At 46.7% G+C, this 15136-nt stretch overlaps 1 protein-coding gene across 6 annotated transcripts in view; it reads left to right on the top strand.

Moving 5' to 3' along the window:
* Positions 1-8059, top strand: part of LOC139361431 (disco-interacting protein 2 homolog C-like) — a 95671-nt gene extending 87612 nt beyond the window's left edge. For all 6 annotated transcript variants that reach the window (XM_071090025.1, XM_071090027.1, XM_071090024.1 and 3 more), the window contains 2 exons: positions 2087-2341; positions 4763-8059. In XM_071090025.1, coding sequence (XP_070946126.1) covers positions 2087-2341; positions 4763-4908 — 401 coding nt within the window. In that variant the 3' untranslated portion in view covers positions 4909-8059. The remainder of the gene's footprint in view (positions 1-2086; positions 2342-4762) is intronic.
* Positions 8060-15136: the final 7077 nt, after the last annotated feature.

Here is a 15136-nt window from a genome sequence, read left to right as displayed (position 1 = left end):
TACCATTGAATACAACGTTAGCTGTGGCTTTTCACGAATATACTTTAACAGGTTGAGGAAATTGCCTTCTATTCCTGGTTTGTTGAGTTTCATTCTCTTGAATTTGTCAGTACTTTTCTATGTCTCTTAAGGCCAACTTGCGGTTCTACTCCGTAATTCTATATTGTGTATGACATTAATTCACTTTTGAATGTTAAATCAACTTCCTGTCCCCATGCTGTGTAATTCTAGTCATCACTGGTCATGCTGCTTGCATTTCATATGCTGCTTGCTTGGTTTGCTGCTATTCTGTCGAGTGTCTATATCACATTATTCTGCAGGTTTCTTGGAAAAGGTAGGTGGGAGTGAGGAATGAAAGATTGGAAAGGGTTGTGAGAAGACGTTCTGGGGAGATGGTTGTGCGCCATATGGACACCTGGTTGTGTACCTTTCTCAAAAGTCTCAAGGCTGTGTCAGTTTTACTTTTACTTTGATATAAATTGTGTAAGTTTTCTTAAAAGGCAGGGTGGGCCAGGCGCAGTGGCTCACGCCTGTAATCCCAGCGGTTTGGGAGGCCGAGGCAGGCGGGTCACGAGGTCAGGAGATTGAGACCAGCCTGGCCAACATGATGAAACCCTGTTTCTGCTACAAATACAAAAATGAGCCAGGCATGGTGGCACGTGCCTGTAATCTCAGTTACTTGGGAGGCTGAGGCAGGAGAATCGCTTGAGCCTGGGAGTGAGAGGTTACTGTGAGCTGAGATCATGCCACTGCACTCCACCCTGGGCAACAGAGCAAGACTCTGTCTCAAAAGAAAAAAAAGCAAGGTGATAGAGAATTTTCAGGCTCCTAATATCATTGCTTGTCTAACAAGTAAACTTTAAAAATTCCCAGACAGCATAAGTCATGTGACAGTGGTAATAAGTGTGAATATTGTTTGCTATTAGTGTCTTTTAAGAAGCAAACCTGTGTTTTAAGCTTATTTGCTGTGACTCCTCCTCTCACCCAATGATCTGGAGCTGCTCACGTGAGCCAGCACCTCCCATCACTCACCTGTAAGTAGGATTCTGAGTGTCATTCTTAGGTTGAAGTTTAACAAATACACCAGCAATTTATTCCCAAAAACCTTGGTACTGCATGAAAAGTTATTAAATGAAAAATGTTCTCCTGAATTAGAGTGAAAAAATGGATGTATTTTATCATAATCCAAGATACTCAATTTGTAGATAGAAAAATCAATAATGAGAATGTATAAGAGACGAATTCTGTAAAAGTGAGTAGATGAGAGTGTAAAATGTGACATGAGGGTTTGTCGTGTGCCCCGGAGGAAAATGGGGAGGTGGAGGGGCCGCTCCATGTGAGGCATATTCTGCTTTCTCTCCTGTTACCATCATCAGCGTCTTGATCCTTAGAGAGCTGCATTCGTATTGAACACACAGACGTAGAAAATCCATCACCCTCATGGGTATCGAACACAGTGACGCAGAAATCACTTGCATGGGTATCTAACACACTGATGTAGAAATAAATCAGCTGCATGGGCATCTAACACACCGATGTGGAAATAAATCAGCTGCATGGGCATCTAACACACGGACATACAAATAAATCAGCTGTATGGTAACTAACACACAGACGGAGAAATCACCTGCATGAGTATGTAACACATACACCAATGTAGAAATAAATCAGAGCCCAGAAGAGCATCTCAGGACTAACAAGGGGTAAACATAGTCACACTGAGACTCCTGAGAGCCACACAGGCCCTCCGCCTCCCCTTGCCCTCTCACTTTCTGACTGACACAAGAAAACACTTGGTTTCTTCCCAAACTACTGTGTAGAGGAAATGTGTCAGTGCACCTTTGAGATGACAGTATCAATCATCTTATAGCACGTTTGTTTAAGGTGTTTTGGAAGCAAAATTCATCATGCTAAAGTTAAATGGTTCATTGTCTGAAAAGTGGTTTAAATTCTCAACAGTGTCTACAGCAAAAAGTCATTGAACAACTGTTCAGACTTGCGTGAAGTAAATCTGTGTTTGAGGGACTGAGATTGTGGTGCATGTTTCTGCTGCAATACATAGCAAATCGTTTTTCTTCTTACAAAGATACCTCTCCTGGCTCAGAAGACGAACACTCAGTGCAGGGGGACTCCCAAGGCACCCCGACCTCCAGCCAGGGTTGCATCAACATGGAGCACTGGATCAGTCAGGCCATCCATGGCTCCACCACGTCCTCCACCTCCTCGACCTCCTCCACCTCCTCGACCTCCTCCACCTCCTCGACCTCCTCGTCCTCCATGCAGAGCAGGGGCAGCGGGGCTGCCCACAGGCTGGCGGAGGTCATGGCCCAAACCCACATAGGTGAGCACGCTTCACCGTGTCTTTCTGTGCCTGTTGTCTAAATGCCTTTGTGGGTGCAGGTTTTCCTCTGTTTGCATCATGGCTGTGGAATCCCTTGGTGGAAAGAGCGCAGAGCCCCTCTGGCCCCTGGGGTGCTTTGGTTGGATTGTTTCTGGAAGCTCCTTTACTGCTTCTCATGCCCAGGTCCCTCCCACAACTGGAATTCCAGGGGCCTTTCTACTGGGGAATCCTGCAGCCATATCCACTCCCATCTTTTCTTCTCACTTATGCTCCTTTGTGAAACCTTAACAGTCCCAGTCAATAGGACAGGGTTTTAAAGTGTGCTCCTCCTGACCACGGGAGTCATTGATGGAAACGAGGGCTTTAACCACGGCTGCTTTACGCTGCTGTCTGCCACAGGTGTTCAGATTTCTTGGGCGTGGCGCACTGTTTTGTGTAGGTTCTATGACAAGGGAGATCCTCTGTGTTAGAAAAAGAACGAAGTTAGGATCACTGCCCTACAACGTTTGAAGATGCCGTGGAAAAGGAGTGAAGTGAGAATTACTAGAGGTAGAGCCCACGCGTAGGGGAGCCATGATGAGCCTCGCGTCGCTCTGCCTTTGAATGGTTCAGGAGAAAATGTTTTCCATCAAGTATGGGACTTGGGTTGAATAGGATTTGGTGTGTGTCTCTATTAAAGCAGTAACCGGAGACGACTGTGAACCAAGTCGCCGATAACAGAGCACGAGCCACAGGCTCAGACCCTCCCGGCACCAGCTACCACAGGAAAGCCTGATCTCTGCAAAACCGTCAGTGGGAAGCAGGTGGACGTGACGTGTGATCAGACAGCCGACAGACACCCCAGAACCCCAGAATGTTCACTTCTAGATCACTGACTCCTTGACACCCAGAGGCGTTTCGGATTGACTTGGGTCCCAGCCCCTTCGGTGCTCACTGACACTGAAAGCGTCAGCTGTTTTCTGTCTGGAACAGGAGTTTGCTGTCAGGAGAGCTGGGTCTGTCTCACTTTTCCCAATAACTGCTGCTGGGTTATTGAAGTCCTTTGTCCTTGCTTTAGGCTTTGAGTGAGGGAAAAAAAATTGAAAAAAATAATTTTTCTCTCTCAACTGTTGTGAGTATAAAGGAGAAAACAGAAATACTCTCTAAAAGTTTGCAAAGTAGTACTCAAATGCACAGCAGTATTAAACTTCAGTTTGACAGTTTCAGGAACATATACACTCGTTTATGTGAATTAATAACCCTACCTGAAATCACAGTAGGCTAAACATTGAACAGAAATGTGTGACTGCTACATATTTTTCCATAATAAAATTCCATGTGTATATTGGATCGCAGGATAGTGGCTCTGCCAGACGTGAACGGGGAGGCCAGACACCACCTCTGCCTCTTGGTGGAAGCATTTGTATCCTCGGATTTCATTCAATTTTAAGAAAATACACAGAATCTTACCAAGGAAAACACGTACTTTTGAATAAATGAATCACTGCACTTGGGCCTCCCTTTGTGGGTTTACCCTTTCAATACTGGAGGAAGTTTTAGTACAAAGAATTAATTTATCCAAACTATGAGGGGCTCCTAACTCATGTACCTCAGGGCTCAGTGTGACCCAAATGTAACTCTCGGGTGATCGCGTTCCGGTAATTTCTAATTGGGCACAAAGATAATCCTCCTAGACTATCTGGAAATTTTCTATAAGTTTGGGAGTCTTTTGGAAAAGCCATGACAAAATAATGAAACTTGAAGAGGAGAAATATTTTGTGTGGCAAAACAAGAGAATTAAAAAGTCAGGTATGCATTTGACCTTCTGAGATAATCAGAAGCCTGTGAACGAGAACTTAGCATCTGTGATCGTGCGTGTGCGTGAGTGTTCTAAGGAGTCCAGTCACAACATAGTCACACTGGCCAAACCCCACCCCGGACCCTACATGGTCATAGCCATTACTGTTCCCATTTGATGAAGAAACTGAGGCACGGAGAGCTTAAGGGACATCCCCAAATCCCCAGAAGTTTCCAGAGCTGGGTTTCCAATTCCAGGCCCTGGGCTCCAAAGGGCGAGTAAAGCCCTGGGCTGTGTGGACGGTGGCCGACAGGAAACGGGACCCTTCCATGAACACACACACGCTTCCTGGCGCCCTGCCATTGCCGGTCTAACGTTATTCTAGTTAAAATGCCGCTGACGTGGCTCCTGTTAGGAAATTGAGGTTTCACCGAACTCTGCTCCATTTTCGGCAACATGAGTTATGCTGGGGTCCCCCTTTGTGCCGGATGTGTGTGGCAGACATGGCTGAGATCGGCTTTGGCTTCTCACGGCACCCCCAGGGTGAGCGCCCGCGCTCCGGTCTCTTCCTAAGTTATGGCTTGCTCAACCTGCAGAGCAAATGCCACAACCACCAGAAACACTCATGATGTGCTTCTTTACAGAAAATCATTCTGCACGTCCTGACGTAACCACGTACACCTCAGAGCACTCCATACAGATGGAGCGACCACAGGGTTCCACGGGGTCCCGGACAGCGCACAAGTATGGCAACGCGGAGCTCATGGAGACCGGGGATGGTATGTCCTAAAGCAGAGATGCGTTTTTTTCTGGGAAACGGTTTGTGTTGATGTCCCGTTCTGCGCCCGTGACTGGGTGTGTTTCTTCCTGGGGTACAATCTGCTGCCATTTTATCTGCTGAATAACTAACAGTGGTTCAGCAACTGAGAAATTCTTGTACAGGTGTTAAGACCGTGAACAGTCACTTAGAAGAGCAAGATGAAGTTAAATGTACAACAGAATTACTGTCAGATGGGGGGATATGTTGCTTTAGACTTCGGAGGAAAGAAGGTCTTTTTATCCATGTTGGACAGAGATGTCAGCGACTTGTGTAACAGGCTGTGGCCGAGGGCTGCTTCTTGCTTCCTGTGGCCTGGTCTTGTTATGTGCTGATTACAGCGGCGGTTTGTATCACCTAGCCCCTGTTCTATTTAAGTCTTAGTCCTTCCCTGGGGTCATAAAAGTCAGTGTAGAACCTAGCAGTGAATGAAATACAATGTCCCTGTGTGAAGCCTCATCGAGCAGCCTTGGAATGGTGTAATCTTGCAGTGCACGGGCCTCGCAGGTGGACAAGGAGGCCTATCCGAGCCCCAACAGGTAGACAGGGAGGACTATTGGAGCCGCGATAAGCACAGAGGACAGGGAGGCCTGTGTGGACACAGTGGAGAGGCACAGTGGCCAGGGAGGACAGCGCGGTTGTGTGGATCCACAGGACACTGTGGCGTCTAAGCACGTTCTCCCAGAGGAGAGGACTCTGCGGGCACTGATAGTGGGAGCTGGCTGAGAGTCCAGCGAGTGAGACTCCCTGTGACGTGCACAGCTGCCATCTGCGCAGCAGCTCCTGATGCCAAGATGGTCATGCGATAAATGCACAAAGCGCATCTCCAGCAAAAAGCCGCCGAGTGTCCACATCCAGGATATCCACCACGGTGGCTTTTTGGTGTTAATACGATGAATGTGAGCAGCAGGTGGTCTGCGTTCTGGGTGTGTGTGACTGTGCCACTCCAGTTTTGTTCTCATATCTTGATGAGCATGAACGGTTCCTGACGAGGGTAGGTAAGGATGCTGTGACCTGAGACTCTGCAGTATTGTAGCTTGAGGAACCAAGGAGTTTTTCTCTCTTGCAAACCTGTCAGGGAGGATGTTCCAGGCTGGTGACTGCTCCATGAGGTATTCAGAGATCCAGGTTCCTTTCAGACCCCTGCTCTGTGTTCCCACGGACACGGCTGTCCTGGCTGTGGTTGGGACTGAGTGATTGCCACGCTGGCGGGGGTAGGATTAAGGCGAGAGTGGCCATGATTTACCTAATCTACATAATGGCAGGGAGCCTGGGAGTAAAGTGTAGCCATGGCCTGGAGGATGGATGATGGATGTTGGTGAACGACTGGCTGTACTCACCGCAGCTGGCCCAGGGATGGGAAGGATGACTGATTATGCCGTTCAATGGTACCTGGTTCTTTTAGATTTGACTTCCTTATGGATTTTCTGCTGTAAAGAGGAGAGAGCCTGTGGTTCTAGGCCAAACATTTCACTCATCTCATAGCATCTTGTATCCCTTAGCCAACATTTTTGTCAAGTTTCAGAAGTCCTATCAAACTGGCAAGCATTTCTCAGTTTGGTTTAACCATTGGATTTGATATCTGTGTCTGCATGTCTATTTTACATCTATGTGGTTATTTGACACTCTGTAGTACATTTGGAATAGGTTCTATTTGGTGGAAGTTACTTTCAACAAACCCTTGCTGCTACTTGAATTTTCAAGGTTGCAAGTAGAAAGGAGAGAATAAAAACCACATCTTCTCTAATTTTAAAATTTGTTGTTCCTCAAATCACACCAGAAGTACAAATATTACAAATTATAAAAGCAGTCAGAATCGAGGTTAAGAGATTTCTGGGTGATTCTGGCTAATCAGCAGTATTTGCTGAGGTGTGTGCAGCAGAGCAACATGCCAAGAAGCCCTGGACGGGGGAGAGTTGGAAGGCCAGACTGTGACTTCAGAGGTGCTGTTGCCTCAGGAAGAGGAGCTAGATGCAGAGAGGATAAACGGCCACAGGCGTGACTACCGCCATCCTTGCCGCGGTACGGGGGCCTTTGTATGGGGCCCTTTGTGAGCTGAGTTATGAACCAGATGAAGGCTGTACAGGCGTGTGAGAATCCAGGCCAGACTCGATGGGTGGAGGCTTGGCAGAGGTGAGGGGCCAGACAGCCTCGCTAAATGTACAGTGGCTCACTGCCGACAGTGCCCATCAGTCGCCAGACAGACCGGCTTGATCTTCAGCCCCCATGGCAGCTGCTTTTACCTGTCTGCCTCCACCTTCTGAGGCCTATAGGCGTCGCAAATGTGTGGTTTTTAAACAGATTTGGATGAGTTGTTTTCTGCACAACACACTTTGACAGACGGAGACTGGTTCTCCACAATGGCACCAGGGACTTGGCAGGGACTGGTGGGACAGAGCCTCAGAGCACAGCACCAGCTCCTTGGGAGAAGACGGTGCCTGTGGGACGGAAGAAAGAGGAGGCACACAGTGCTGAGGCGTGAACTCTAGTTTGCTCTTAGACATGACACACATGCCTTCTGGAAGTTTGCATGAAGCACTGCTAAAGCCACCAGTGTGGACAGGTCCTTAGATCAGGAGACCCAGAACATAGTTGTATTTGAAATTCTTCACATGCTGCAATCTCTTCAAAGACGACCACAAGTCATCTCTAATAATGTTGTAAAATTAGTTATTAATTACGTGCCATGGCTTTTTTTTTCCTTTTTTTTTTGTGGGGTAGGGCCGGTGTGTGACAGTAAAACAACAGATGCAGTGACACAGCTGGTGGGTGTTGGTTCTGGGCCCCAGTTGGGCAGTTGTATGAAAAGAAACCGAAAAGTCTCTACAGTGGTATGAACCGAAACACCTGGATTATGTGTTTTCATGTATTTGACATAAATGCACACATTTGTACGCTAAACACACATTTTTCTATATGTAATAAAATTCACACCTTTAAATAGTTAACATGCATTTTATTTTAGGACCGCCCCCACGATGTGAGGACTAACAGCCACCCCCTCTCCCCCCCGGATATTAAGAGCCACATCGCAGGGCAGTGAGGCACCCCCCGCGAGATGGGGACTAATCACCACCCCCTCTCCCCCTCTGGCTATTAGGAGTCACCTCGCAGGGGGGTGAGGCACCCCCCACAAGGTGGGGACTAATAGCCACCCCTTATCCCACTGGCTGTTAGGGGCCATGGTGGACTCACAGCCTGTTTATGATATTGCGAATAATATCATCTCCCCCTCTGGAAATTATGAACTCTTTCACAGATGGTTGTATACCCTCAGTGTGTACACCGTCAGAGGGTGTACACCCGTCTGTATTGGGAGTAATATCATCCTCTTCCTCCCTGAACGTTAAGAAGAATATCCCAGGATTGTTTCTACTCCCTGCATTATTGGGTGTCATATCTTCCTCTCCCACGTGGAAATTAGAAACAATATCACTGGGGGCGTGTACACCTTCTGTAATATTTAAAGTAATATCATCCCCTTCCCTCCAGGATCATGGGAACAATATCCCTGGGGAGTGTACGCTTTCTGCCATATATGTCATAATATCATCCCTCCCGCCTTGAAACATGAAGGACCATCTCACACGGGGTGTATAACCCTTGGTGCGATATTGAGAATGCAATTATCCTCTTTCCCCCCGGCATATTTGGAAAAATATCAGAGTGAGTGTACCCCTCCTGCCATATGAGGATTACTATCCTCTTCTTCCTTTCTGGATATTAGAAAGAATATCATACGTGGGTTTGCACTTTCTTCGATATCTGGGGTCATGTCATTCTCTCTCGTTTTGAATGGCAAGAACAATGCCTTGGGGGGGATGTATACACCCTGCCATATTGGGAGTAATATTACACTCTCCCCTCCTTGATAATTAGGAACAACATCCCATGCTCTCTGTCCCTGGATATTAGGAACAACATCACAGGTAGTTGTACACCCCCTGCGGTATTAGGAGTAATATGATTAATTATTAAACATCTATGATCGATATTAACAATTATCAATGATACTATTGATAGGATACCATTATTATGGATAATTATTTTAAATATACGATTATACATGCTTAAAATAATTGTTAATGTTAATTCTTATTACCAGCATCACTTAGTATTGATTTAAGTAACATTAATTGCTGATATCATTATTTTATTAATAGTGATATTACTATTGATTAATGCTAATCATTAACATTTTTAACTAGTATTTTACTATCTTTACTGTGATTATTAATATCGATGATTACTCTTAATTTTTCTTATATTTATTAATATTAATAATTAATAGACTTGTTCCTGATATCCTGCGGGGAGAGGATGATATCACTCCCAATATCGAAGAAAGTGTACACCCCTCTGTGATGTGATTCCTAACAGCCAGGGGGTAGAGGATGACTTTATTGAAACTATGGCAGTGGGTGTACATCACTTCGGTCGTCTTGTTCCTTATATCCTGGGTGGGAGAGGATGATACGACTCCCAATATCACAGGGGGCATAGACCTCCCCCGTGATATTGTCCCTAACATCCAAAGGTGGAGAGGATGATATTTCTTCTGATTTCACAGGGGGTGTACACCACCCCTATGATATGGTTCCTAATATCCAGGGGGCGAGAGGATGATATTAGTCTCCATATTGCAGGAGGTGTACACTCCCTAGTGATATTGTTCCTAATATCCAGGGAGGGAGAGGACGATATCACTCCCAATATCGCAGGGGGTGTACACCTCCTTGTGATATGGTTCCCTATATCCTGGGAGGGAGATGATGATACTAGTGGCAAAATCGCAGAGGGTGTACACACCCACTGTGATATTGTTCCGAATATCCAGAGGAAGAGAAAATGATATGACTCCCAATATCACAGGGGGTGTACATCCTCCTGTGATATTGTTTCTTATATTCAGGGGGAGAGGATGATATTACTCTCAATATCGCAGGGGTTGTACACACCTCCTGCGATATTGTTCCTAATATCCCGAAGGGGAGAGCATAATACTCTCAATATGGCCGTGGGTGTACACCTCCATTGTAATATTGTTCTTAATATCCATGATGGGAGAGGATGATATGACTCCCAATATCGCAAGAAATGTACGGCCGCCTGTGATAGAGTTCCTAACATCTAGGTGGGGAGAGGATGATATTGCTGCCCATATCGCACGAGTTGTAAAACCCCTTCGATATTTTGCATACAGTCCTGAGGGGAGAGGATATTATTCCCGATAGCGAAGAAGGTATACACCCCCTGTGACACTATACTTAATATCCGCATTGGGAGACGATGACATTACGCCCAATATCACAGGGGATGTACCCCCACCCTGGGATATTGTTCCTTATATTGAGAGGGGGAGAAGATGCTATTGCTCCCAGTAACGCAGGGGCTGTGGCTGTACACTCCTCCTATGATATTGTTCTTAATATCCTAGGGAAGAGAGGATGATACTACACCCAATATCTCATGGGCTGTACGGTGTCCGCTCAGAGATGTGTGGGGCTCTCTTACACAGGTAACTCCTTCTCTAACTTTAGCCACATGCTGGTCATCCAGGGGCCTCCTAAAATCCAGGAGTATAAAAACAAGTGGAATTTCTGAGAACCAAAGATGGCGCATGGCTCTGGTTGTGCTGCCACAGGCAGTTTTGTGAAAAGATAGAGATGTATTTCTCATAGTCCTGGAGTCTGGAGGTCCAAGGTCAAGGTGAGTTCAGGACTGGCTCCTCCTAGGGCATCTCTCCTTGACTGTCAGATGGCATCTTCTCTTGTGTCCTCGTGCGGTTGTCCCTCTATAGATGTCTGTGTCCTGATCTCTTCTTCTTACAAGGGCATCAGTTCTAATGACTTCGTTACCTTAATCACCTCTTTAAAAGGCCGATCTCCACATACAGACACATTCTGAGGTCCTTGGTTAGGACTACAACCTGGGAATCTTGGGGTATGCAATTAAACCTGAAGCAGATGGGGTCTTATAACCTGTGTCACCCAAGCTCATGCCAGAGCCCCATGAGGGGGCCCCCCCCTTTGATATGGTTTAGCTGTGTCCCCACCAAAATCCTGTCTTAAATTCTCATGTGTTGTGGGAGGATGGAAGTGGTAATTTGACAGCAGAGAAGACAATTGCTGCCAGGGATGGGAGAGGGGACTCCAGACCTCTGAAGGTTGGAGGGTCCCGAGCCCTGGGCAGAGCAGGCAGCCCCACCCCTGTGACATCCCTGCAGATGGCTCAGGAGTTGGAAAAGGTGGAATCATATGTAGAGGCTGGTTGGGGAGATAGGAAGTTGTTGAATGAGTTTTTAAATATTTCCATCAAAATTCTTACTGCATCCTTGGTGTTGGTGGGGACCAGTGGCTTCTCTATGTGCCTGGCTTCTTCCTGGCTCTGACTCTGGGAGCCTGGCCTGGCCTAGGGCTGCTGGTTGGATTCATTGCTGGCAGCAGGTAGAAGGTGGAGGAGGGAGAGGAACTGTCCTCAGTCCTCTCTTACTCATGCCTGTCCACGTTAGCAGCCCCTCCCCAGGCATCCCTTGCCCATGATCTGGGGAGAGCTATTCTCACTTCCCTTGGGCCCTGCCCACCGATCTCCAAAGAATCCCGTCAGTGACTCCTTTTAATCACCTCTTTGCCTGTGACAAAGTCTTCTGGGACCTCCTGACTGATACAAGGGGAAGCCTGGCTATCTGTGCAACTTGTAAAAGTGAAGTGAGTCATTCGCACTGGCATGTATCTACAAGTCACACAGCTTTGCAACTGGAGTGACTTTAAGCTCATTTAACCAAACCTTCCATGACAGATGAGGACACCCAGAATCATAGTATAAAAGTAAGTTGCTCCCATCTGGGTCGGCCAAGCTGAGACTCAAGTGTAGAGTCTAGCAAAGCACACTTCATCCTCCCTTAGAAGGAAGATCCTACCCGCACGGCTCACCTCCACCTACCCTAGGTCTCCCCCCCCCTCCCTTAGAAGGAAGGTCCTGCCAGTATGGCTCACCTCCACCTACCCTAGGTCTCCCCACCTTCCCTTAGCAGGAAGGTCTTGCTGGCATGGCTCACCTCCATGTACCCTAGGTCTCCCCACCCTCCCTTAGAAGGAAGGTCCTGCCAGCACGGCTCACCTCCACCTATTCTAGGTCTCCCCCACCCTCCCTTAGAAGGAAGGTCCTGCCAGTATGGCTCACCTCCACCTACCCTAGGTCTCCCCACCTTCCCTTAGCAGGAAGGTCTTGCTGGCATGGCTCACCTCCACGTACCCTAGGTCTCCCCACCGTCCCTTAGAAGGAAGGTCCTGCCAGCATGGCTTACCTCCACCTACCCTAGGTCTCCCCCACCCTCCCTTAGAGGGAAGCTCCTGCCAGTATGGCTCACCTCCACGTACCCTAGGTCTCCCCACCCTCCCTTAGAAGGAAGGTCTTAGAAGGCAGCACGGTTCACCCTCCCCTAACCTAGGTCTCCCCCACCCTCAGAGGGGAGTCTTTGGGTCAGTCACAAGACTACTCTGGACATCTGTAAGAACAAATGGTTTCCAGCACAGTCCTTTCCTGGGGTCTGCATTTTCCCTCTGGGATGCTTGGAAGTTGAAGGGGTCAGGCAATTCAAGTTCTCCCTGGTATCTCAGGGGCCACTGACACACAGGAAAATGTGCTGCTCTGCTCGCTGTTTGACTTTGATGGATGCAAATTTGTTCTAAATGAGCCTGACAATCATTAGCATGTAAACATATGTTACTGGTGGCGGCTCGCAGGGCCACATGCTGATGGATTTTGTGGGCTGCCCCCGCCAGACATTACCAGGCTGCCTGGGTCTGTGCTGCTTCTGGCTAAGGCTCTAGATGTTTTCGTGCACTGTGAAGTAGACATTTTAGCTACAGGGTTATGTTTTTTTCCACAAAAGAAACACAGACAAATCTGTGAAAAGAACTTGAGTTTCTGTGCCGATCTACTGGAAGGAGACTCTTAGAATGTCAGCTGTTCAGTGTCTGCTTTGACTCCCGGGCAGTTCACTCTGTCCTGTGGCTCAGAGACTCTGTGGGGCTGAATTATACATTTGGTTCCAGTTCTGCTCAATATTTCCCCACAAGTAGTGCTGTGGATGTGACTGATGCCTTTGGGGATATCTGCAGCAGGAACAGTGCAGAGAATACAACACGCCATGCTAAAATATTTTGAGCTGAAGGCAATTAAGAAGCACTCTGGCCTTCCCTCTATTTTCTGAAAAGCATACAACATAATCATATTATACAAAGACAAAGGTGCCCTTTCTCCCCTCTCTGCCAGAAAGGACGCAGGTCAATCTCTGTACACAACTTCAGACTCTTATCATTCAGGAAACAGCACCAGAGGAGTTTACACAAAAATCTATCATTTATTGGCCTTCCCACAATTTGTTGCCCCCAATGACCCAAAGTCCTTTTACTTTGTCTTGGCACTTCTATAAACATTATTATCCTTGTTGAAGATGTTATATAAAAGAAAGGTCTGAGCTGTCTCTTTGAGATTCCCTCATTCCCTGTGTATCTCCCATGTATATATGAAATACACATGCTAATAAGCCTCCGTTTGCTTTTTTGGGGGTTCATCTGTCTTTTGTTATAGGAACCCCAGCCAATGAAGCTAAGATGGGTGGAAGAAAAGATTACATTTTTCTCCCCTGTAGTAGCATTATTCTAGCAATAGCATTCTTTTTTTTTTTTTGTAGATTTCTGTTGAATACACACACACCCACACACACACACACACACACACACACACACACAGAGCAATGTAAAGAAAAAGAAGTGTGGGGAGTCCTGATGACATTTTAGGTCCCAGAGATACCTAAATATGTTGAGAAGTTGTCTTTCAACATTGATTTTGTTTTCCCACATTTATTCTCATATTTTTGATATTTTTTTCTTCTGAGATATCATTTCTACATTGTTTTCTCTACATTTTCTTGCAAGTCCGAGAGAGTATGCTGGTTAGTAGTGTGTCCAATGCACCACCTCTGTCCCTGTCAGTAAAGAAATGTAGAAATTGAGAGGGATGTGAGAGTCACGCTACACAGAGATGGAAACACAGATAGGAGGTAAATAAAAACACGTGAAAACCCAGCATTTCTGGAACTCTCACCTACTCCTGTGCCGATATTCATCCTTCAGCTCTGCCTCCATTCTTCCCTTCTTCCCTTCTTTTCTCATGCTATGGGGTCTGCTTTGGAGATGTTATCTACTTTCATTCTTCCAAAGTCAAGCTTCTAGCTTTGGTTGGAACTGCAGACCCATTTACTCATTCAGCCAATACTTTCTAAGCACATGGATAGTCACTGAGAATACCGTGGTTCACCAACATGACCGTGGCCCCTGCTCTCACGAACCTGCGGCCTGATGGGGAGAATGGGCACTAATGTGACAATCACTCTAATGGGTTTCTGATGAAGAATTGAGAGAAGCGCACCAAAGAAAGGGAAGCGGGATTCTCTAAATTTATGCTGTAAAAGAATCTGGCGTATCTTGGGATGAGAGGTAGAAAACCGATGCATTCTGGAAGGTATGATCCCCTTGCAGTCTGGAGAGAAGTAGAGGTTGATTGCTGAGGGGGGTGGAGTGTAGGGACAGCACGGTCTAAACAGAGATGGGGGTGCGTGCAGAATGCCTCTTGCAGCAGGAAACAGGCACGTTCAAGGAAGTAAACACCGGAGAAAGTGGCACAAGACAAGAATGAAGGAAGGCAGGCAGGGGCTGGGAGATGATGGTAGATGCTTTATTCTCTTAATAACAGCAATAGGATGCTGTTGAAAGCACTTGAGGGAGGTGGGGAAGTGGGTATGACATGTTTTGTGTTTGTAAAATTATCACATTGTCTTACCAAACTCTACTCCCTATTTTTTATTTTTAAATTTTACTTTAAGTTCTTGGATACATGTGCAGGTCTGTTACATAGGTATACATGTGCCATGGTGGTTTTCTGCACCTGTCAACCCATCATCTAGGGTTTAAGACCTGCTTGCATGAAGTATTTGTCCTAATGCTCTCCCTCCTCTTGTCCCCACCCCCCAACAGGCCCCCGTGTGTGTCGTTCCCCTCCCCGTGTCCATGTGATCTCATTGTTCAACTCCCACTTATGAGTGAGAACATGTGGTGTTTGGTTTTCTGTTCCTCTTTTAGTTTGCTGAGAATGATGGCTTCCAGCTTCATCCATGTCCCTGTAAAGGACAGGAACC

Source organism: Macaca nemestrina, unplaced genomic scaffold, assembly GCF_043159975.1.
Source record: "Macaca nemestrina isolate mMacNem1 unplaced genomic scaffold, mMacNem.hap1 Scaffold_49, whole genome shotgun sequence".
Classification (NCBI taxonomy): domain Eukaryota; kingdom Metazoa; phylum Chordata; class Mammalia; order Primates; family Cercopithecidae; genus Macaca; species Macaca nemestrina.
The sequence above is the reverse complement of the archived record's forward strand: the minus strand, read 5'-3'. Positions and strand labels throughout refer to the sequence as shown.